Source organism: Chlorocebus sabaeus, chromosome 6 (genome assembly GCF_047675955.1).
Source record: "Chlorocebus sabaeus isolate Y175 chromosome 6, mChlSab1.0.hap1, whole genome shotgun sequence".
Classification (NCBI taxonomy): Eukaryota; Metazoa; Chordata; class Mammalia; order Primates; family Cercopithecidae; genus Chlorocebus; species Chlorocebus sabaeus.
Genome location: NC_132909.1, coordinates 6,214,441 through 6,237,352, shown reverse-complemented (window position 1 = coordinate 6,237,352; position 22,912 = coordinate 6,214,441). Strand labels below are relative to the sequence as shown.

The 22,912-nt window shown below is 42.4% G+C and overlaps 1 protein-coding gene across 5 annotated transcripts in view; it reads right to left on the bottom strand.

Moving 5' to 3' along the window:
* The window catches only part of ZNF841 (zinc finger protein 841), a 28,527-nt gene extending 6,703 nt beyond the window's left edge, over positions 1 to 21,824 (bottom strand). The window contains exons 1-5 of one of the 5 annotated variants that reach the window (XM_073016085.1): positions 19,912 to 21,824; positions 16,779 to 16,923; positions 16,076 to 16,167; positions 10,300 to 10,426; positions 9,414 to 9,545 (exon numbers count right to left, since the gene is read on the bottom strand). In XM_073016085.1, coding sequence (XP_072872186.1) covers positions 9,414 to 9,545; positions 10,300 to 10,426; positions 16,076 to 16,090 — 274 coding nt within the window. In that variant the 5' untranslated portion in view covers positions 16,091 to 16,167; positions 16,779 to 16,923; positions 19,912 to 21,824. The remainder of the gene's footprint in view (positions 1 to 9,413; positions 9,546 to 10,299; positions 10,427 to 16,075; positions 16,168 to 16,778; positions 16,924 to 19,911) is intronic. The other 4 variants (XM_073016084.1, XM_037991385.2, XM_073016083.1 and 1 more) reach the window with 4 other exon arrangements.
* Between the last annotated feature and the right edge of the window lie 1,088 nt (positions 21,825 to 22,912).

Below are 22,912 nucleotides of genomic sequence, written 5' to 3'. Positions count from 1 at the left end.
TGTAGAAATGCAAAATGAATAGAATTCTGTAGTAAAGATGATCACATGTAATTCAAATCAATTTTAGGAAAGCCTAGTTTCAAATATCCTTTGACCAAAAGACTCGTGTTGTGCAAACATATATGAGCACCAAAACAAGTCTTTTGCAACCACTGACCCCGAATGACACACCAACTGGCAATAAACACATGGCTCCCTCATAATAGAAGAGAGAAAAACTTACATATATTTATTTCATACAAATAAATGCTAAAACCACAGCAAGATATACTGTAATGGTAAATATTAACTAATAAATCATAATATAAATTAATAAATAAAACATTCTAATAGCCTGTGATAAAACCAGCAGGTAAATAATGAACAACCACAAAATACAAATTTATAGTATGAAATTCTAAACAATTCTCCATTAATAATAAGCAAGAACTTATAGTCTAGAGGCAGCATATGATAACTAGAAAATACGTTGAGATCACTGGCTTTTAAAGATAAAAGAAAGGTAAATATGTCTATGGCCATACCACCGTGAATGCATCTGATCTATCTGATCTCAGAAGCTAAGCAGTGTCAGAACTGGTTAGTACTTGGATAAGAGAAAGGTAAATACATAACATAATAAAGAATGAAAATTGGGGACAGGTCAGCCAGGCGCAGTGGCTCACGCCTGTAATCCCAGCATTTTGGGAGGCCGAGGCAGGTGGATCACAAGGTCAGGAGTTCGAGACTAGCTTGGCCAACATGGTGAAATCCTGTCTATACTAAAAGTAAAAATCAGCTGGGTGTGGTGGCACATGCCTATAATCCCAGCTACTCGGGAGCCTAAGGCAGGAGAATCATTGGAACCTAGGAGGCAGAGGTTGCAGTGAGCCGAGATTTCGCCACTGTACTCCAGTCTGGGCGACAGAGCAAGACTCCATCTCAAAAAAAAAAAAAAAACAAGGGAACAGGTATGGTGACTCAGACCTATAATCCCAGCATTTTGAGAGGACAAGGCAGGCAGATCACTTGAGGCCAAGAGTTCGAGACTAGGCTGGGCACGGTGGCTCAAGCCTGTAATCCCAGCACTTTGGGAGGCCGAGACGAGCGGATCACGAGGTCAGGAGATCAAGACCATCCTGGCTAACACAGTGAAACCCCATCTCTACTAAAAAATACAAAAAACTAGCCGGGCGAGGTGGCGGGCGCCTGTAGTCCCAGCTACTCCGGAGGCTGAGGCAGGAGAATGGCGTAAACCCGGGAGGCGGAGCTTGCAGTGAGCCGAGATCTGGCCACTGCACTCCAGCCTGGGCAACAGAGCGAGACTCCGCCTCAAAAAAAAAAAAAAAAAAAAGAGTTCGAGACTAGCCAGGCCAACATGGTGAAACTTCGTCTCTACTAAAAATATAAAAAATTAGCCAAGTGTGATGGTGCGTGCCTGTAATCCCAACTACTCAGGAGGCTGAAGCACGAGAGTCACATAAACCTATAAGGGGGAGGATGCGGTCAGTCAAGATTGCGACACTGCACTTCAGCTTGGGCGACAGAGAGAGACTGCCTCAAAAAAAGAATAAAACTTGGGAAAGGAAATCAGAAATTCCAATTATGATTTCGTGCCTACAACTATGTAACAAACAATAGAGCAACTCCCTATGTATTCACTGTCTTTTTTTGCTTTTGGTTGAGATGGAGTCTCACTCTCTCACCCAGGCTGGAGTGCACTGGCATGATCTCACCTCACTGCAACCTCCAGCTCACAGGCTCAAGCGATCCTCCAACCTCAGCCTCCTGAGAGCTGAGACCACAGATAGATGCACGCCATCATGCTCGGTTAATTTTTTTGTAGTTTTGGTAGAGATGAGGTTTTGCCATGTTGCCCAGGCTGGTCTGGAACTCCTGAGCTCAAACAATCTGCCCACCTCTGCCTCCCAAAGTGCTGGGATTACAGGCATGAGCCACTGTACCCAGTCCTGTTCATTGTCTTTAATTATCCAGTTCATTGGCCACAAAACATGTATGATACAGAGATTGCACTTGGAAAATGTATGAACTAAGATAAAATACAACACTGTTTGGAACAAACTGCAAAATGAAAATTTACAGATACAATGTAGACTGCTCTGATATAAAGACTTATGTCTGCCAAAATTCCTATGTTAAGGTCCCATCCTCAATGTGATATAGTATTTGGAAGTGTGGTCTTTGGGTGGCAATTACGTCAGGATGGTGCATAGAACTTCAGGAATGCAATTAGAAGAGATGTGAAAAAGCTTCTGTTTTTTGCATGGCAATCTTTCTGCCACATGAGAACACAAAAAGAGTCAGCCATGGCACACCAGAAAAAAGCCCACACCAAGAACCAAAGTGGCTGGCTCTGACATGTTGAACTTTGCACCACCTAGATCTGTGAAAAGTCAATTTCTGCTGTTTAAACCATCCTATCTATGGTATCTGATATAGCTAGCCATGCTGACTAAGGTAAAGCCAATATGCTATCTCATTATAAACATGAAACAATGTTGATATACGTTATTAAACAAATTTGTGAGTCTTTACTATAAAACATGCAATATTCTAAGCTAGCTAACAGCATTAACTTGTTTAAAAAGTCTTTAGGTAAGTTATCATTATTTAACAAACAAGCACACTAAATATGCCCACAGGATTTATGTATCTATACCCAATTTACAAAGAAAGTAAGATATGAGAACCTGGGTTGCAAGATCAAACTTGTTTTTAAAAACAACTCCCAAACAAGCAGTGCAGATAACAGGTCAACCCAAATATCAAGAGTATAGAAATAATTCAAGAGCCATTTTGTGTAGAGCACCTGATTCTGTTGCTGTTCGGGGTGCCACTATGTAACCCACATGGACCTAGGGGAACTGAACAAAGGGGGCAAATGCGGGAATAAAAGACAAGAGACAAAAGAGTATATTTAGAAGAAGGGGTCAGGGGGCACCTTGCCTCTAGTGGACAAGGGCCCTGAGCTTTACACAGCCCTCTGTATTTACTAAGCAAGAGAGATAGTGAGAAGGAGGGTGGAAGAAGGGGTCAGCTGCTCAGCCCAAAGTAGGTTTGCAAGACTGCATTCCTCAAACAACAGGCTCTAGATATCACAGTAGATAACCTTGGCGCCAGGGAGTGATTGCCTCCAGCAAAACTTCTGTCAGCAGGAGCAGTCATGAGTTTGCCCATATCCTGCATTCATGATAAACAATTTGCTGTTTGATCATATAGCCTCCAGTGGAATGCTGAGTTGGTCACGTCCCATGGACCTTCAGCTCCCTGCAATGTTGTGTTGCCAAAAGCATTATTCAGCCATCCGTCATGAATAACGAACTGTTTCTGAGTCATCATCCCCTGCACATATTGATTTAGGCAGTGTTATCAGACAGTGGTCAAGTAAATGAGTAGGGGTGACCCCTTACAGAATAAGAGTAGCATAGGAGGTGAGGGAGTTCTGCAATAATGGAAGTATAAAATTAATATGCTAGGCAGTAACTGGGTAGTCCATCTGCACCAAAGTAATATGTTAGGAAAGGCCCAGGAGGAGAAAGGGCAAGCTGGGAGAGCAAGGAGTAATAAGCATGGGGCAGCAAAGTTTGTGTGCTTGCAGAGCTGTGGGAATGTAATTGCACAAGAAACAGCTAAAATCCTGGCTTTGGAAGAAAAGAGAAACTAATGTAGAAGTAGCATTGTACTAATACTTAAATGTGAGAAATACACTATGGGTGCAGGACAACAAGGAAAGACAAAAAGGAGGTGGTATGATGATATGGGAAGAAAACAGATTATGTCTCTATAATATTTGCTATGAGATTTATCAAATTGAATGTCCCATGAGTTCTGTTTCCAGGTATATGCTCAACAACCCTACCTATCAGGAGATATGTGAAAGACTGTTCTTATAATTCAGTCCTTAAGAAAAAACTTGAAAACTGCCATGAAGAGGAGATGGATGAATTCATTTCGTACACACACATAAAGATACCATAAAACTTTATTGATAGTACAAGAATGTTAAGGAGACATGGAGTGCAGAATGAGGACCCCAGCACAACAGGCGAAGATTTGAGAAAACAAAGAAAGCAGGAGACTCTTGTCAAGGTTGAAATATATGTCAATGGAGACACAGTATATACGATGAAAGCAACTGGGATATCAAAACACAACATGGAGGCCAGGCGTGGTGGCTCACGCCTGTAATCCCAGCTCTCAAGGAGGCAGAGGCAGGAGGATAGCTTGAGCCCAGGAGTTCAAGACCTGCCTGGGTAATATAGCGAGACCCCATTCTCCACAAAAAGGAAAAAAAAAAAAAAGACAAAACACAACATGGAAGCAGATCTGTAAAAAAGTCATTTTTGTATGTAATTGAAGTTAAGCTGTTATTAGTTTAAAATAGGATGTTATAAATCAAACATGTTTTCTGTAATTGCAATGGTAACCACAAAGAATGTATAGAAGACACACACCATGGAAGTAAAACCATTTCAGGAAAAAAAAAATCAGCTATATGAAAACAAAGGCAGTAAGAGAAACAGAACAAAAAAATCTAAAAGAGACACAGAAAATACTTAACAAAATGGCAATATAAGTCCTTTTCTATCAGTTATTACATTAAATGTAAGTGGTTTATACTCCACAGTCTGAAGACAGAGACTGGCTGAATGAATTTCTAAAACTGGCTTCAGCTACACACTATCCAAAAAATACTCATTTTAATTCAAAGGATATACGTAGGCTGAATTGAAGCGATGAAAAAAAGATATCCCCTATAAATGGTAACAGAAAGACATCAGCAGTGGCTAAACTGATGTCAGATGAAATAGACTTTATGTCAAAACGAGACAAAGAAGGGCATTATATAATGATTAAAAGGTTAATTAACTAGGAAGATATAATAATATGTGCCTAATATAGCAATCCTCAATATGTGAAGCAAAATTAATACAACTAAAGGGAGAAGTAGTTTCACAGTAATAATAAGAGACTTCAATGGCCTATTTTTACTTATAAATAGGATAATAAGGAACTAGAGAACCTAAACTATATATCAAATTGAACCTAACCTATATATGCATAACACAACATCCAAAAATAGCACAATACAAATTTTTCAGAACTGCACATGAAACATTTTTCAAAAAAAAAAAATATTGGAAAAGAAAAAATTTTTAAAACTTTTTAAAGACTAAAATCATAAAGCATAACTTATCCCATCATAATAAAATAAAACTAGAGATCAAGAAAGAAAATTAGATTATCAACAAATATGTGGAAACAACATACTCTTAGGCCAGTGTGGTGGCTCACACCTGTAATCCCAGCAATTTGGGTGGCTGAGGCAGGTGGATCACCTGAGGTCAGGAGTTTGAGATCAGCCTGGCCAACATAGTGAAACCCAGGCGTGGTGGCAGACACCTGTAATCCCAGCTACTCGGGAGGCTGAGGCAGGAGAATCGCTTGAACCCAGGAAGTGGAGGTTACAGTGAGCTGAGATTGCACCACTACACTCCAGCCTGGACAATAAGAGCGTAACTCCATCTCAAAAAACAAAAACAAAAACAAATAAAACCATACTCTTAAACAGCCAATATGTCAAATTAGAAATCACAAGGGAAATTTTAAAAAATCTCAAAACAAAGGAAAATGAAAATAGAACATACCAAGACTTGTGAATGCAGAAAAAAGTGCTAAGACAGAAAATCTATAGATATAAATGCTAACATTAAAATAGAAAGATATCCAATGAAACAGAATAGGAAACCCAGAAATACAGCCACACACCTACAACCAACTGATCTTTTTTTTTTTTTTTTTTTTTTTTTTTTTTTTTTTTTTTTGAGACGGAGTCTTGCTCTGTATCCCGGGCTGGACTGCAGTGGCCGGATCTCAGCTCACTGCAAGCTCCGCCTCCCGGGTTTACGCCATTCTCCTGCCTCAGCCTCCCGAGTAGCTGAGACTACAGGCGCCCGCCACCTCGCCCGGCTAGTTTTTTGTATTTTTAGTAGAGACGGGGTTTCACCGTGTTAGCCAGGATGGTCTTGATCTCCTGACCTCGTGATCCGCCCGTCTCGGCCTCCCAAAGTGCTGGGATTACAGCCTTGAGCCACCGCGCCCGGCCCCAACTGATCTTTTATAGTCAACAAAAACAATTGGGAAAAGACATTCTATTCAACAAGGATGCTAGAAAAACTGGCTAGCCATAAACAGAAGAATGAAACTGGACTCCTATCTCTCATCATATACAAAAATTAATTCAAGATGAATAAAGACTTACATGTAAGACTTCAAGCTACAAAAATTCTAGAAGAAAATATAGGAAAAACTTTTCTGGACAAAATACAAGTTTATTTATTTTTTCTTTTTTTTTTAGGGACAGAGTCTTGCTCTGTCACCCAGGCTAAAGTACAGTGGCGCGATCTCAGCTCAATGCAACGTCTGTCTCCTGGGTTCAAGAAATTCTCGTGTCTCAGCCTCCCAACTAGCTGAGATTACATGCATGCACCACCACGCCTGGCTAATTTTTTTGTATTTTTAGTAGAAACGGATTCACCATGTTGGTCAGGCTGGTCTTGAACTCCTGACCTCAGACCTCAAAATGATCCGCCTGCCTCGGCCTCCCAAAGTGCTGGGATTACAGGCATGAGCCATTGCTCCTGGCCCAATACAAGTTTTTTAAGAGAATTTATTCTTCACTGCTTGAGCATCATGAAAAAAATATATAGGTTTTATAAATAGTAGAGAAGTCCCTGAAGTGTAAGAAATGGGTTAAGTGTAAAATAAAGTTAGATTTTTAAATAATGATTCAGTATAACATGACGGACATGAATATAGACAGAAGAATAGTCATTATAATATAGCATTTGTTCCAAGAAAGAAAAAAACAGTGCAATTTGAACACTCAGCAAGCTATATTTAGGAAACTGAAACTTATTACAGAAAAGCAATGTATGTCATATAACAAAAAATGATCAATCTATTAAATGGTATTTCCACAACTAAGACAGTAACTTTAAAAATTATGTTCAAGATATTAAAAATTTCCAACTTAAAAACTGTAATCAATTTAATTGACAAACATATACTTTCATAGTAGGAATGAAGTCAGGTGAAACAGAAGTAAAAGCAATAACTGAAACTGCCAACACAACACTATGGAGTTTGTGTAAGTTTTAGGGAAACTGCTGCTGAGCTATACCATCTGTACTAGAGAAGGAAATCTTGTAAAATACATAAAACAATATGCATTCCCCAACACAACACTACCACACATAGAAACATAAAACAAAGAAAACTGAGTATCCTCAAAACTATGGAACTGATCGTTACATAGATAAAAACAAAGTTCATCTATAATACATGAAAATGCATCAGATGAAAGCAACGGCTGCTTAAAACGAACTTTGTGGACTTAAAAAAAATAAGCCTCATTCAACTTCATTAGCTTCCTCAAGATCAAAGTCATACTCACTGTAAACAAAAATACTGGGGAAGAAACGTGTGACATGAGCAGTGGTTCAGGCAACCACCCTGCAGAGGTGAAGCTGTAAACTTGGACAATGTTCTCCCTGAGAGAAATTCCTCTTTTTTTTTTTTTTTGAGATGAAGTCTTGTTCTCGTCCCCCAGCTCGTCCCCCAGGCTGGAGCGCGATGGCGCAATCTCGGCTCACAACTTCCGCCTCCCGGGTTCAAGTGATTCTCCTGCCTCAGCCCCCTGAGTAGCTGGGATTACAGGCACCTGCCACCACGCCCAGCTAATTTTTGTATTTTTAGTAGAGACGGGGTTTCACCAAGTTAGCCAGCTGGTCTAGAACTCCTAACCTCAGGTGATCCACCCGCCTCAGCCTCCAAAAGTGCTGAGATTACAGGCATGAGCCACCGCGCCCAGCATGGGAGAAATTCCTACACCATTCACTGCTAGCTCAAAAAAGAGGACCATTAGCATATGAGATCAACATTACCACAGTACCCTTGAGAGATACTTTTGTGACATTTCTCAGAAACCAGGCTCTTGTGATGCTATCTGAATATCATGATAAATGCTGATCATTCTACTCTGACTTTAATAGTCACATCTGTATGTAGCAAGATGATGTTAAAACTCATTACTCGGCCGGGCGCGGTGGCTCAAGCCTGTAATCCGAGCACTTTGGGAGGTCGAGACGGGCGGATCACGAGGTCAGGAGATCGAGACCAGCCTGGCTAACATGGTGAAACCCCGTCTCTACTAAAAAATACAAAAAAACTAGCCGGGCGAGGTGGCAGGCGCCTGTAGTCCCAGCTACTCGGGAGGCTGAGGCAGGAGAATGGCGTAAACCCGGGAGGCGGAGCTTGCAGTGAGCTGAGATCCGGCCACTGCACCCCAGCCTGGGCCACAGAGCCAGACTCAGACTCCCTCTCAAAAAAAAAAAACAAAAAAAACTCATTACTCAAAGTGCTCTCCTTCAAAAATTTTCTCTTACGCAGTAAACCCACTCCATAAGATAGTCCACAAGATATTCATAACCCCAAGACGGGTTATCACAGCAGGAAAAAAGGATAAAATGTCAGACCCTAGAAATGTGTTTATTCAAAGCAAGTCTCAGAGGCAAAAAAAATCACACAAACATAAAAGAGAATGTAAGATCAGAAATAGCCAAGGCATAAACAAGACAGAGAAAAACACAGGAGCTGGATTGTGAGGGATCTTGAAATGAGACTCTGCTCTGTCCACAGATCCCAAACTAAGAGTGTGAAGACAGAGATACGCTCCCTGTGTAGGACTAAGAATAAAGAGAGGATCTTTGTGTCAACTGTCTTTACAATTCTTCTATGTAACCATCTCAGGAGACCCAACTCATTCCCCTGTCACAAACCCAAGAAGAGTGTCCAAAGAAGAACTAAGAAAATGGCTGAGGGACCTGAACAGGCAGAGGGCTGAAGACAGTCCCGTGCAGTTCTAGGACCCCAGCTTCAAAGGAAGGGCAACCAATATTTCCCCATCTCCTGACCAGCACTTTCAAGTATACGAAATGAGGTGGAACCAGAAAAGCTCCAGGCATCAGGACTATGGAGCTCTAATCTATATGGATCAGAGAACTGAGGATCAGATGGAACCAAGAACAGGAGGAGAGACCACACAGGAAAGAGACTTCTTTGAAAAGGCCCTTCCCATGCCACAGAGTCAAAGCATCAGAGTTCAGAGAATTCAGATGACACTGTGGTTCACCATAACAGTCTTGTCCTTTACTCTGTTTGAGCTGCAGCAACCCGTGGAGAGTGAAAAGGTAAACTTATACGTGTCTGGAGAGCAAAGTGATAAGCAGGAAAGAAAAATTTCGGAGCTCACAGAAAATCAAATTTGTTTCCCCACAGAACTCTCCCACTTGCAGAGTTTTACACACACAATTTCATCATGCTGCTTCCATTGTGCCCATCTGAGCTCTTACCTGTGATCACGCCTTTCATGCATTCTCCCCAATTTGGGTTCCTTGCTATTTTCACTTGGCTCACCACAGTCCAGGGCTCTTTCCCTTGCTCCAACATGGAGATAATATTCAGGTCAGGAAGACAGAGTCCTGCTTATAAAAAAAAGAAAGAAGATGTCCCATGGTTTTTCCAGAACCCAGTCTAATGTTTAGGTAGAAGAGGAAACACTGCAGCTGAATCTACAAAATATTTCACAAACTCATCCATTGATTGCCTCCTTCTGAATGTTTAGGGAACCCTATAAGATGCAGATATCTAGCTCTCTCCCAAGAAATACTAAATCAAAAACACAGGGATAGGCCAAGCGTACTGGCTCAAGCCTGTAATCTCAGCAGTTTCGGAGGCCAAGACAGGAAGATGGCTTCAGCACAGGAGTTCAAGATCAGCCTGGGCAACAGAGTGAAACCCTGTCTCTACCTGGGCATGGTGTTGCACACCCATAGTCCCAGCTACTTGGGAGGCTAAGGTGGGAGGATGGCTTGATCCCAAAAAGCTAAGGTTGCAGTGTGCCGAGATCACACCACTGCATTCCAGCCTGGGTGACAGACTGAGACTGTGTCAAAAAAAAAAAAAACAAAAAAAAAAAAAAAAAACACCACAGGGATAGAAAACAGGAACAGGGAATTGGATATATTAACTCTGCCATAAGGTTTTATATGTACCTCAGCTCTGGAACCACCACTAACGTACAAAGAAGGAAGCAGAACATCCACGAAGCTTTTTATTTGTGAATCAACAAGGCTTCAATCTCTGTCAAATAATGTAGGGCCTCCCAAGAAACACAATAAGGAAAGTACAAAAATGCACAAGGGAAGATCCTAACTTCTAGAGGAAAATTATCCTCACCCAGGAAGCCCAGGTTCCTGTAGTTCTCCAACATCACATCCCTGTATAAAGCTTTCTGAATAGGGTCCAGGCATTTCCACTCCTCCTGAGAGAATTCTATGGCCACATCCCTGAATGTCAAAGATCCCTGAAATGAAAAACACATTTTAATATGAGCAATGGGTGAGCTCTTATCTTTACATAAAACGAGAAGAGGAAAGAACTGTCACATCAATTTGATTGAAGTGTGTGTTTTGACATATCCATTAAAAGCATCTGTGAGATAATTATGTGTCCCTAATTTTGGGTTTTATAAAATTCAATAGGAGATTAGGATTTTATCTAAATCAGTGCACATTTCTCACTTCTGCGGACAAAATAAGAAATAAACACATGGTTATTCCTATGAAAGTTTTAGATATTATATTTGTTACACCAAGTGAGGTGTCCAGATGAGCTAGAATACAAGTGGTGTCTTCAGAGATGACAGTGTTCTTAGTGGCTTTAAAGAAAGGTCAGAAACTAAAAACTGATGACAAGAGCAACAGCAAGGACTAAAGTTTTGGAACACTCCCCATGTACCGCGCTTTACTCCAAACGCTTTACATGTTCTAACTCAAATGATGACATAATAACCTAGGACAGAAATATTTCTTCCCATCTTACTAGAAGACAACTGTGTCACAGACAGGCTAAGAAACTCGCCTTGGTCAACAACCTGCCAACAGCGCAACAAGCACCTGAACCCAGATGTCTAAAAATTAGAGTTGAATCAACAGAATCCAACAGTTACATAACACAATATGTCCTAGTCTTTCTGTGCAGCTATAACAAAATAAAAGAGACTAATTTATGAACAATAGAAATGTATTTCTCAGGATTCTGCTGGCTGGGAAATCTCATGATTCGCTCCTGGGCAACAAGAGCGAAATTCCATCTCAGAAGAAAAAAAAAAAAGAGAGATAACATGATTGCAACCCAGAAAAAGAATATTTAAGTATACAAACTAATAATATACTGAAGTAATCTTCCTACTTTAGTACACTAATTTAAAAACAACAACAACAGCAACACACACACACACTTCTAAATTTTCATTAGCATATATACCATGGCACTTAAGTACAAAACATTTTCAGAATTCTGTGAACAAATTGTAAAACTATACTGAGTGATGTCAGCAAGATAAAGGAACAAGAATCCCCAAACTCTCCAGTCACCACAGTGAAATGATTTTAACAACAATTCATAGACTAATTGCCTCGGGGATAAATCCACAAAACGGTTACGAGGTTTCTACACCTCAGGCCAACATAAAGCAAACAGTATAGAAGCTCTGAAGGAAAATCTGAAGCATCCACTCGACAGAGGCCCAGCCCCTGCCATGCAGGGGTAACAGAAAAGAAACCCACAACTCCCAAGATCATCTAGGGGATGGAAAGGAGCAGAATATCTGTCCAACATCCTCACTTTTCAGATGACCAACTGATGGGCTGGTTTCTCTCTTACTGAATAGAAGCACTGACAAGAACAAGGTGAAAGGTTAGGGGCCACTGAGAAAAAGGATGATTTACATAAACCAGTGTGTGCAGTAACACAGACAAACACTAAGTGAAGATCTAGTACTACAGCTTACTGTAGCACCCAAGTCTGCAATACCAAAGAGAGACAACAGGGGAGCTTCTGGGTAGAAACCAGCAAACATTTTCAATGAAGAGATGACAAGCAAAGGCCCAGAGAGGACAAAATCCCCAGCCAGAAAAGGTGTGGAAGGTCTCCAGAATCTAGTTGAGTTGACTGCAGTGTCCTCCCTGAACAAAGCAACCACCGAAAACTGGGAAGGTAGATGATTTTTCAAATACTGAAGTGCCAAAAGAAGATAAGAAAGCTTACAAAGAAACAGGAAAATACGGTCTGTAAAAAGAAACCAATTAAGTCTCTATAAACTTACACTAAAGAAACGGTGATTTACATCATGGCTTTGAAGAACTAAAAAGAAATGGGGACCACCCTCAGTATATGCAGGGGATTGGTTCCAAGATTCCCTAAGAAGACCAAATCTATGGATACTGAAGTCCCTTATATAAAAAGGCATAATATTTGCATATAACCTACCTATATCTTCCCATATGATTTAAATCATCTCTACTCATAATAGCTAATACAACGTAAATGCTACGTAAGTAGTTGTTATACTGCATTGTTTAGGAAATAATGACAAGAAAAAAAGGACCATACATGTTCCTTGAAACCATCCATTTTTTTCTGGCTATTTGTAGTTCATAGTTGGTTCCATCTGTGGCTACATGAGCCATGAATGCAGAGGGCTGACTGTATGTGAATTACCAAAGAATTTGAAATAATAGCCACAAGAATGCTCAATGAGTTAAAAGACAGCACACACAGACAAGCTCACGAAATCAGGAAAACTATATGAACTATGCATGCAAAGAAGAGTATCAACACACATAGAAGCTATAAAAAAGAACCAAAAAGAAATTCTGAGGCTGGGCACCGTGGCTCATGCCTGTAATCCCAACACTCTGGGAGGCCAAGGTGGGAGAATTGCTTAAGCCCAGGAGTTCCGAGACCAGCCAGGGCAACATGGCAAAATCCGATCTCTACAAAGAGTACAAAAATTAGGCAGGCGTGATGGTGCACGCCTGTAGTCCCAATTACTCAGGAGGCTGAAGTGGGAGGTTCATTTGAACTCGGGAGGCAGAGGATGCAGTGATCCAAGATTGTGCCACTGCAGTCCAGCCTGGGAAAGAGTGAAACCCTGCCTGAAAACAAAACAAAAGAAAGAAAGAAAAAAAGTATACCTAAAAATACAATAACTGAGTTGAAAAATTCACTAGATGAGTTCAATAGCAGACTTAATCAGGCAGAAGAAGGAATAAGTGAACTCAAAAGGGATTTTGACAGGGAAGAAAACAAAAACTATAAAAAATAAAGAAAAACAAAGAGAGCATAAGGGGAAACCATCAAGCACCAAGAACATATATATTCTGAAAGCCCAATAAATAATGTGAATATACCTAACATTACTGAACTGTAAGCAAACAAACAAGCTTTACTGAAAGACATAATAAAGATATAATCACTGACTGACAAACTCAATTCTTACTGGAAGATGTGGTGACAAGAACTGCAACTGTAAAAATTCACAGTCATTCAAACACAAACGAAGTATGTGGGAATTTAATAAAATGTGACTGTTGTATAAAAAAAAAGAACCAACAAAATTTTGGAAAGAAATGGAGAGGTTTGCCAATCTTCATATAAACCTATTATGACATTTATAATCTGAAACTTTAAAAGCAATCAAATATAATCTACAAAAAGATATACACAAAAATTCAAATTAAAGATTCAATCAAAAAAAATTCATGCAAAGAAAATGTAAGCAAGAAACATTAGATTTTCAAGAAACTTCATATTTTATAATCACACCGTGAGCCAGGGCTTCCAAAAGATAAAACAAACATAAAATTATTTTTGCTTTTGTGGTATACCGTCCTAAAAGCAGCAAACATTCTTTGAACTGCCAGTGAAGTAACCCTCACACACTTGTGGTGAAGACAGCATGCACAGAAGCAGCCACGGTGACATTTTTTGCAAAAGTGAAAAATTGTAGAAGATCCATGTCTTCATTAAGAAATTGCTCCAAAGAGGATGCAAAACAAGCTATTAATGTTTATTAACATAAAAAACATGTACATTTCCAAAACTTGCAAAATACAGCAGAACATTCACTGAAAAATCATTTTCTAAAAACCCACAATGACGTGTAAATGCATCTTGACACCTCTCACTGACTCTTGCCACAGAACTTACCACTGTAGCTCCTCAATGAAACATGACACATGGTGGAGGATGTGACAGGGAAAAGGAACCCGGGTTCCTCCGGGTGCGTAATTGAAAGAGTGATCGCCTCTTCTAGGATAGTACATTTCCTACTTTGGTGAATCTGGCAAGATTCCCCACTATCCCAAGTTCAAAGATGTCCCCTCCCACCGACGACACATGACATTTCCCACTCTTTAAAAAAAAAAAGGTACTACTATGTAGTTTTTTCTCTTTGAGGATCTAGAAAAAATAAAAATTCTTTATATGTCCATTTTCCAATTCCTTGGACTGTGAGGACATTTCATTATTTTGTGGAAATCAAAATAAGATAATTTTCATTTTATGCTCAATTTTCTTTTACCGCATTCTGGAAGCTCTTTCACATTCTGTAAAGCTTTTAAATATATATGCCTTGATGTCCTTTTTTCAGGTTGTAAGTTGTTTTTACTATAAAACTAAAGTGTGTTCTTGATGCCCTGTTTTTTACTTGTTTGCTTACAAATTTTATTGTGTATATTTAAGGTACACAATATAGCAAGATATAGATAGTAAAAAACTCACTACAGTTTAACAAATTAACATATCCATATCTCAGTTACTTTTTTTTTTTTTTTTTGCTTTTGTGGCAAGAACACCTAAAATCTCATTTAACATAAATTTCACATATAATAAAATGTTACTCCCTATCACGCTTATGTTGTATCCCCCCTTCTTAATGCCTAAATTGCATCTCTGTTTGGACTTTTACCACAAAACAAATATATATATCATGTGATGTTTAAAATAAAAGAAACGTAATATTTAATAATAATTGGTGGAATGACAGAATTTGGCTGCATCTTCTCTGACATCAAAAAAGTTTGGCTCTTACATCTGAGCAAAATTATAACCATTTTACAAAAAACAACTGCTGGTAAGAGTCCCTGCAGGAACACTGCGTTCTCTGTGGGATGGATATGCTGAGAATGGCTAAATTAATCTGACGTTCAGGTTGATTTCATATTTTAAAAGCAATGATGGAATAAAACACCCTCTATCACTGATGTCGGTACCTAGGTTTTCCATTCCATTCCCAGTCATTAAGATTGTGGAGTTAGAAAGAGTGACTCATTCATTATAGCTTCAAATGTGGCATAAAACCAGGTAGAGGCCGGGCGCGGTGGCTCAAGCCTGTAATCCCAGCACTTTGGGAGGCCGAGACGGGCGGATCACGAGGTCAGGAGATCGAGACCATCCTGGCTAACACGGTGAAACCCCGTCTCTACTAAAAAATACAAAAAAAAAAAAAAAACTAACCGGGCGAAGTGCCGGGTGCCTGTAGTCCCAGCTACTCGGGAGGCTGAGGCAGGAGAATGGCGTGAACCCGAGAGGAGGAGCTTGCAGTGAGCTGAGATCCGGCCAATGGCGTGAACCCGAGAGGAGGAGCTTGCAGTGAGCTGAGATCCGGCCACTGCACTCCAGCCTGGGTGAGAGAGCAAGACTCCGTCTCAAAAAAAAAAAAAAAAAAAAAAACCAGGTAGAAAAGATCTCCCCTTAAAGGCATCTTTTCCAGAATTTATAAGGTATTTGTACACATTAACAGGTGACTACCACATACAGCTTCTCTACTCCTGGTCTACTGAGAGCTGACAGTGCATTCAGATGTTGCCCGTAAACAATCTCTGCTGCCCAAAAGCTGACACCGCAGGACCCACACCCCGTCTCCATCCATGTCTGGGTATGAGCCCTTCCCAGGACCATGCCCAGTGCAACCTCTTCCCAAGCTCATGTCACTGGGTCACCGTGAGATCTGGAATCTAAGTGCAGATGAGCGGGACTGAGGGAAGGCATGGGTGAGTGCGAGCAAATGTGTCAGGCAGAACACTTCAGACTCAGAGATTTGCAACTCCAATGCCCTGCATTTCAAAAAGGAAGGAGACAAAACAATCCACTGAGCATATCACTTTACCTGAGGAAGAGCCATTCTTGACTCCTTTTCTTTCTTCTTCCTCTTTTGGGCTTCTCTCTCAGTCAATACAATTAATTCTTTAAAAGTCAAATCTGAAAGTCAAAAATCTGTTGTTTAATGCTTGGAAACAACACATTCCTTTCTGTGCCACAACCATGCCCACAGGTAAGACCTCAGCATGTGGAGAGACAGCCCCACTGTACCGGGGGGTGCAAGAATAATATATTCCTACACAAAGACCAAGTGAGTTTCTCACCCTTTTCTTTTTTTTTTTTTTTTTTTTTTTTTGAGACGGAGTCTGGCTCTGTCGCCCAAGCTGGGGTGCAGTGGCCAGATCTCGGCTCACTGCAAGCTCCGCCTCTCAGGTTTACGCCATTCTCCTGCCTCAGCCTCCCGAGTAGCTGGGACTACAGGCGCCTGCCACCTCGCCCGGCTAGTTTTTTGTATTTTTTAGTAGAGACAGGGTTTCACCGTGTTAGCCAGGATGGCCTCGATCTCTGACCTCATGATCTGCCCGTTTCGGCGTCCCAAAGTGCTGGGATTACAGGCTTGAGCCACCGCGCCTAGCCATCTCACCCTTTTCTTCAGAACTTGCTCCCCTCCCAGACACCCTGCAGCAGTGGGGAGCTGGGCTGGACTATGCTTCCCTTCAGGACACAGACCCATCCCTGATCAAACCCCATACAGAGCACAGCCCCCTCACCTCCCTGTGGATCACAGGCTGAGCTCAGCTCTCAGAAACAGAGGACACAGAGGTTTGACGCTCAATGCTGGATACAAATTAGAATCAACTTCGGTATCTTAAACAATATGAAGGTTGAGTCCATGCTAACTATTGGAAGTGGAATCTGTGGTAAAAGGGCACAAAACATGTATTTGCAAACTGCCTCAGCATGCTAATGTGAAGCCAGGGTTGAGTACATCTTAAAGGGGGCAAGACTAGCACAGCCCCATCCTCCCAGCTCTGCTCTCCCCTCGGGGCCTCATTGTTACCAGTTTGTAGACAGTAGAAGACAATGGACCAGAAAGAAACACAGAGACACATAATATGCACCAGGGGTAGGGGCAAGGGTGTGGCTGGAGTGTTAAATGGTGAGAGGAGGGTGAGTCACAAAAGTCCCAATGGAGAAGGTGATATCAGAACAAAGACCTCAAGAAGAAGGATGTTTGCACCTGCAGATGAGGGGCCAGACAGCCCAGGCAGAGGCCCTAAGGCAGAAGCAACCTCAGCCCAAGGAACAGGAAAGAGGCCTGTGTGGCTGGAGCAGTGGGAGCAGGGAGGACACAGGGAGGAGATGAGGTCAGAGAGGTTCTGGGGAGCAGACTAGGTAGAGACGAGGTATTCAAACACTCTTCTCCCACAGCTCACAGTAATTTAAGAAACTATGTATTTCCTCACCCTTTTTAAGTAAATACAACTTATCTTTATCACATGAATTAAAGCACTTCTTTTTAATGTCATGTTTTCTCTATTTCAAATATATGCTGACATGTAAAACTAAAGCCAGGAAGTATAGGGTCACCTTCACCTGAGATGTGCAGGAGCGCAGGGGAATGTACTTGGGGAGTTCAGGCAGTCACTTTTGGTGGAGATACCTGTTAGTTGGCTGAGCAGACAGCCAAGAGGACAAAAGGACACAGAATTCTAGAAGTCAGGGGACAGGTCTGCAGGGGACATGGAGACGGGTAGGTGGGTGATATGGATCGGCTCTGGGTCCTTGGCCCAAATCTCACACTGAATTGTAATCCCCAGTGTTACTGGTGGGGCCTGGTGGGAAGTGGTTGGATTATGAGGGTGGATTTGTGTTGAATGGTTTCGCACCACCTCTTGGTGCTGTTCTTATCACAGTGAGTTCTCACGAGATCTGCTTGTTTAAAAGCGTGTAGCACCTCCCCCCTGACTCTCTCTTGCTCCTGCTCCCGCCATGTGAGATGCCTGCTCCTCCTTCACCTGCCATGACTGGAATCTTCTTGCAGCCTCCCCAGAAGCAGATGCTGCTATGCTTCCTGTGCAGCCTGCAGAACTGTGAGCCGATTAAACCTGTTTTCTTTATAAATTATCCAGTCTCCAGTATTTCATTATAGCAATTCAAGAATGGTCTAATACAGTGGTATTGAAATTCATAAGATGAGATGATGAGGAAAGACAGTGGGTGTGGAGAGAAACAAGAAGAGGTTCAAGGACTAAGCCATGAGCCATTCCCACATTGAGAAACAATGTGGAGTCAGGACACAGCAGCAGAGAGAAGTGTGAAATGGTCAGGGAGGTGACAAGAAAATCAAATAGCTCCTGACCGGAAAAGAAAGAGTAAAGCAGGAAATGAAATACATTGGATTTAGAAATGGGGAGGTCACTGGTGACTCTGAAAAATAAAGTTATCAGTGGAATGGTGGATATGAAAGTTTCATCCGACGCATTCAAGACACAGTTGGAGGCAAGAAGTGAAGACAGAGACTCTGAACAAGAGTGTAGTGTATTATGCTCTTAAATGAAGCAGAGAGGCGTACTCACTACAGGTAGAAACACAGTTAGTGGTATGTTTTGTTTTAATTAGGGCACAGTGGAAGGAAACTAGAGGCTTTAGGGTCTGTGTATGTGCATCCATTTAATGGTCAATACACCACCATCAGTAAACACTGTTTAAAGTAATTCTGTAGAAGGAAAAATGAATAACCAGTTAAACAAATTTTATGGAAGTCCAAAGTATTTTTTTTAATTTATATTTTAAGTTCAGGGGTACATGTGCAGGATATGCAGGCTGGTTACATAGGTAAACGGGTCAGGGGGGTTTGTTGTACACATTATTTCATCATCCGGGTATTAAGCCTAATATCTACAAGTTACTTTTCCTGATCCTCTCCCTCCTCCCACCCTCCACTCTCAGGTAGGTCCCAGTGTGTGTTGTTTCCCTCTATGTGTCCATGTGTTCTCATCACTTACCTCCCACTTGTAAGTGTGAACATGCAGTATTTGGTTTTCTGTTCTTGTGTTAGTTTGCTAAGGATAATGCCTCCAGCTCCATCCATGTCCTCGGAAAGGACATGATCTTATTTTTTTTTGTGGGAAGGCCATTGTTTCGGACCAGCCTCCCGAACTACCAGACCAAGCCAGAATGAAGTCTCTTGTGCTAAGTGCCACATTATCAAACTGAACCTTGAAATGGGCCAGGTTTAGGGGGGAAAAAAAAAAAACTCTAAAAAATAAACAGGAAAGGCCCAGCACGGTGGCTCATGCTTATAATCCCAGCACTTTGGGAGGCCGATGTGGGTGGATCACCCGAGGTCTGGAGATCAAGACCAGCCTGGCCAATGTGGTGAAACCCCGTCTCTACTAAAAATACAAAAATTAGCCGGGCACAGTGGTGCACACCTGTAATGACCCTACCCCCAAATACTGGCACCACCATCTACTAAAACAGATGTCTTCAATGATGCACATGCCCCAGTGAGACCCCAACATCTTCCAAGGAAATTCATTACAAAAAAAACCAAGACTCAAGCCTGTAATCCCAGCACTTAGGGAGGCCGAGACGGGTGGATCACGAGGTCAGGAGATCGAGACCATCCTGGCTAACACGGTGAAACCCCGTCTCTACTAAAAATACAAAAAACTAGCCGGGCGAGGTGGCGGGCGCCTGTAGTCCCAGCTACTCCGGAGGCTGAGGCAGGAGAATGGCGGGAACCCGGGAGGCGGAGCTTGCAGTGAGCTGAGATCCGGCCACTGCACTCCAGCCCGGGCTACAGAGCAAGACTCCGTCTCAAAAAAAACAAACAAACAAACAAAAAAAAAAAACAAAAAAAAAACCAAGACTTTCAATGCTCCTTCAAAGACATACCTCGTAGGCCTGGTGTGGTGGCTTACATCTGTAATTCCAGTGCGCTGAGAGGCTGGGGTGGAAAGACTGCTTGAGGCCAGGAGGTAGAAGCTGCAATGAATCCAAGATCATGCCACTGCTCTCCAGCCTAGGAGACAGAGAGAGACCCTGTCCCCCCAAAAAACAAAACAGAACAAAGCCAAAAAAAACACCAAAGACATATCTTGTAGTAACAGTCAGTCATTTCTTGCCCCATTTCTCCCCTCCTTTATCCTCTACTCCATCCTTGAGAAGAAGAGAGTTACCACAAATAACTAGATCAAATCACTGCCCTCAGGCTAAACAGGAATTCCAAATATCTTTTGATAAAAATAAACACAAAATGCACAAGCCTTATAGAAAAAAACGTGACTTTCATCTTCATGAGTACGACTTAAAGAAACATGTTTTAAATCAGGGTATAAAGCCACAAATCAATATATTACAACCACCATCCACATCCAATTAACTGTCACGCATCTGGATGGGGTCCTCTCCCAACTTTCTTCACTGCTATGTGTTTCCCTCTCTCATGCTGCGCGCCTTTTTTTCTCCTTTTCTGTTTTTTACCCCTTTCTTTATTCCCTCTTTTAGGTCTGTTCTGCCCAATGCGTCACAACTTACTTCACCTCTTGTAGCTCTTTCCCCTCAATCTTTCCAATTGTCCCCAATCTTCACGTATCTCTGCCTCTTTTCCCCCATCTAAGCTCCCTCTCTGCTCTCCTTGTTAAATTTCCTCTTCCCTGTTACAGCTCGTTTGTTCCCACTCTCTAGCACCCCCAACTTCCTAGGCTTCCTCCCTGCTGTGGTTCTCTCTACTCTGCTTGTCATTCACTGCCCTCTGTTTCAGTCCCAGCACCACGTAGCTCTGTCAGCCACGGCTCCAACTCTTCTACCTTCTCCCCACTGTCTGTCTGCAGTGCCTCCTCCTTTGCCGCCCCACTCTATTTTGCTGCCCTTCATCTCTCTGAAGGTCCCCCTTTTTTCCTAAATTTCTCTACCTGCTTTTCTCCCCCTGCTACTTTCTCCAACCGTTCTGTTTCACTGTTGCTCTTTGCAAATCCCTAAATTATCATCCATTTTTGCCGTGTATTTACGGGTCTCCCTCATTCTCTTCTCAGTTTTTCCTTTTGCTCCGTCGTTCCCCGTCTTTTCCTCTCCTGATCCCTCTCACCCACACATTCGGGAGGAAAGGGGAGGAATAAGATGCCCAACTCCCGGAACAGCACATTTCCCAGTGGAGTAACATTTGGGAACGAAGAACACTAGGTGTCACAAGACAGACTCAGGTCACCTGCCCCAACGGAGTCAGGAAAAGCAGTGGCTGTGAAGGGGAAGCCTGGGGAACGGAAGGACCCGGCGTGAGGAGGACACAAGGTGGCGCGGGGGACGATGTCTCAGGACAGGGAAGTTCTGCAGAATCCCAGGACCTGGGAGGAGAAGCGGCTCCTTCAGGAGCCGGACGTCGGGCGCTCCCCTCCAGAGGCCGACGAGGGAGAAGCTCGGGGGTCGCGAGGGCGCGAACCTCCCGAACGAAGGCTAGACTTGGCGAGGGGACCAAGCAGAGGGTTTTAAGCAGGAAAACGACCTGAATGATGTTGTCTACATGGTCTTAAGGAAGAAAGGCAGAGAGCAAGAAACAGCCTCAGAGAGATTTTAAACCGAAAGGGAAGCAATTCTCCGACTTACTTGGGACGAATGGAGCTGTTGCGGGTATTTTAAGGTCCGTAGCGATCCCCAGGTCACGGGTATGGAGAACCGCGGACTGCGAAGTGCACGTTTAATCCAGGTAGACAAAGCGAAGCAAATGTTTAATCCAGGTAAACCGAAACACACTCATAGCGATGTGGCCTTTCCCCAGCGCGATCTGCTTCCGGGTGTGCAGGAAACGGGGCGCGGAAAAAAAACTGGGCGGTGTGGGGGCGGGGCCTGGGCGGGGCGCGACTGGGAAAGGGCTGGGCGGAGACGGAGACTGACTTGGGGAAGGGCCTGAGAGGGTGGTGGGAGGCCCCGGCCAGTAGGGGGCGTGACCAGTTGGGGCTTGGCTGGACCGGAAACTGGGATGAAGCGGGGCCTCCAGGGGTGGGCGGGGTCTGTTCTCCAGATTTGGGAGTATTTGTGACTATTTCTTGTCCTGTGAAGCAGCGTTGCTTCTTGCCCATTTTAAGTTAATGTTTCACAATTTAAGGATGAATCTTAAAGTTGTGGTCCACTTACATGGTCCACTTATATGGTCCATCTTTGTGGAAACTAAGATGATTTATTCTTAACAAGTTGAACTGAATTAAGTCAAAACCGATTTTTCTCAGCTTGGTGGACTCCATCCAGTCTCACCAGAGAAGCTAAAGCTACTCAGTAGTCAGGGAACTAGCATCTCGGTGGGGATTGGATGTGGAGAGGTGACTGGATCCAGGAACCCAGAAGACATCATGCCAATTGAAATGTGCTAGACACAGTGTAGAAAATGAAATAAGTAGAGGTTCCTCTTCAAAGGGACTTTCCTCCCAGTCTAATTGAGAATAGATAGTAACCTCTGTTAGAAGCAAAATTTACTCAAAGACCTGTGGTAATATTCTTAAGTATCTGCTAATCATAATAAATAAATCAATATACTCTGCGTTCTTAGCTCCCACATTTTAGCCTAGATATTTGCCCTGGCATGCCTGAACTGGTCCAAGCAAGCATTAGGTCACAGCCTATTCCGCTTCCTTATTTGGAAGTGTTTTTGCCTCTCTCAATCTTCCACAAGTTACTTCCTCTCTTCCTTTGTTCTCCTCTGCCTTTGCCTCTTTTGGGAAGTACTAAGGTGCTAGCCAATCGGGTCAAGTACACAATGTGAGGTCCAGTTCCAACCAATGGAAACCAGACACAGCAGTAGGATGGACGCATCAGGTTATAAGTGACTCTGTCTCCTTTGTTCGTGTGTGCTCTCGTGACAAGACTGCTAGTTAGCGGCACCCTTTCTCCAGAAAGTAAACTAGCC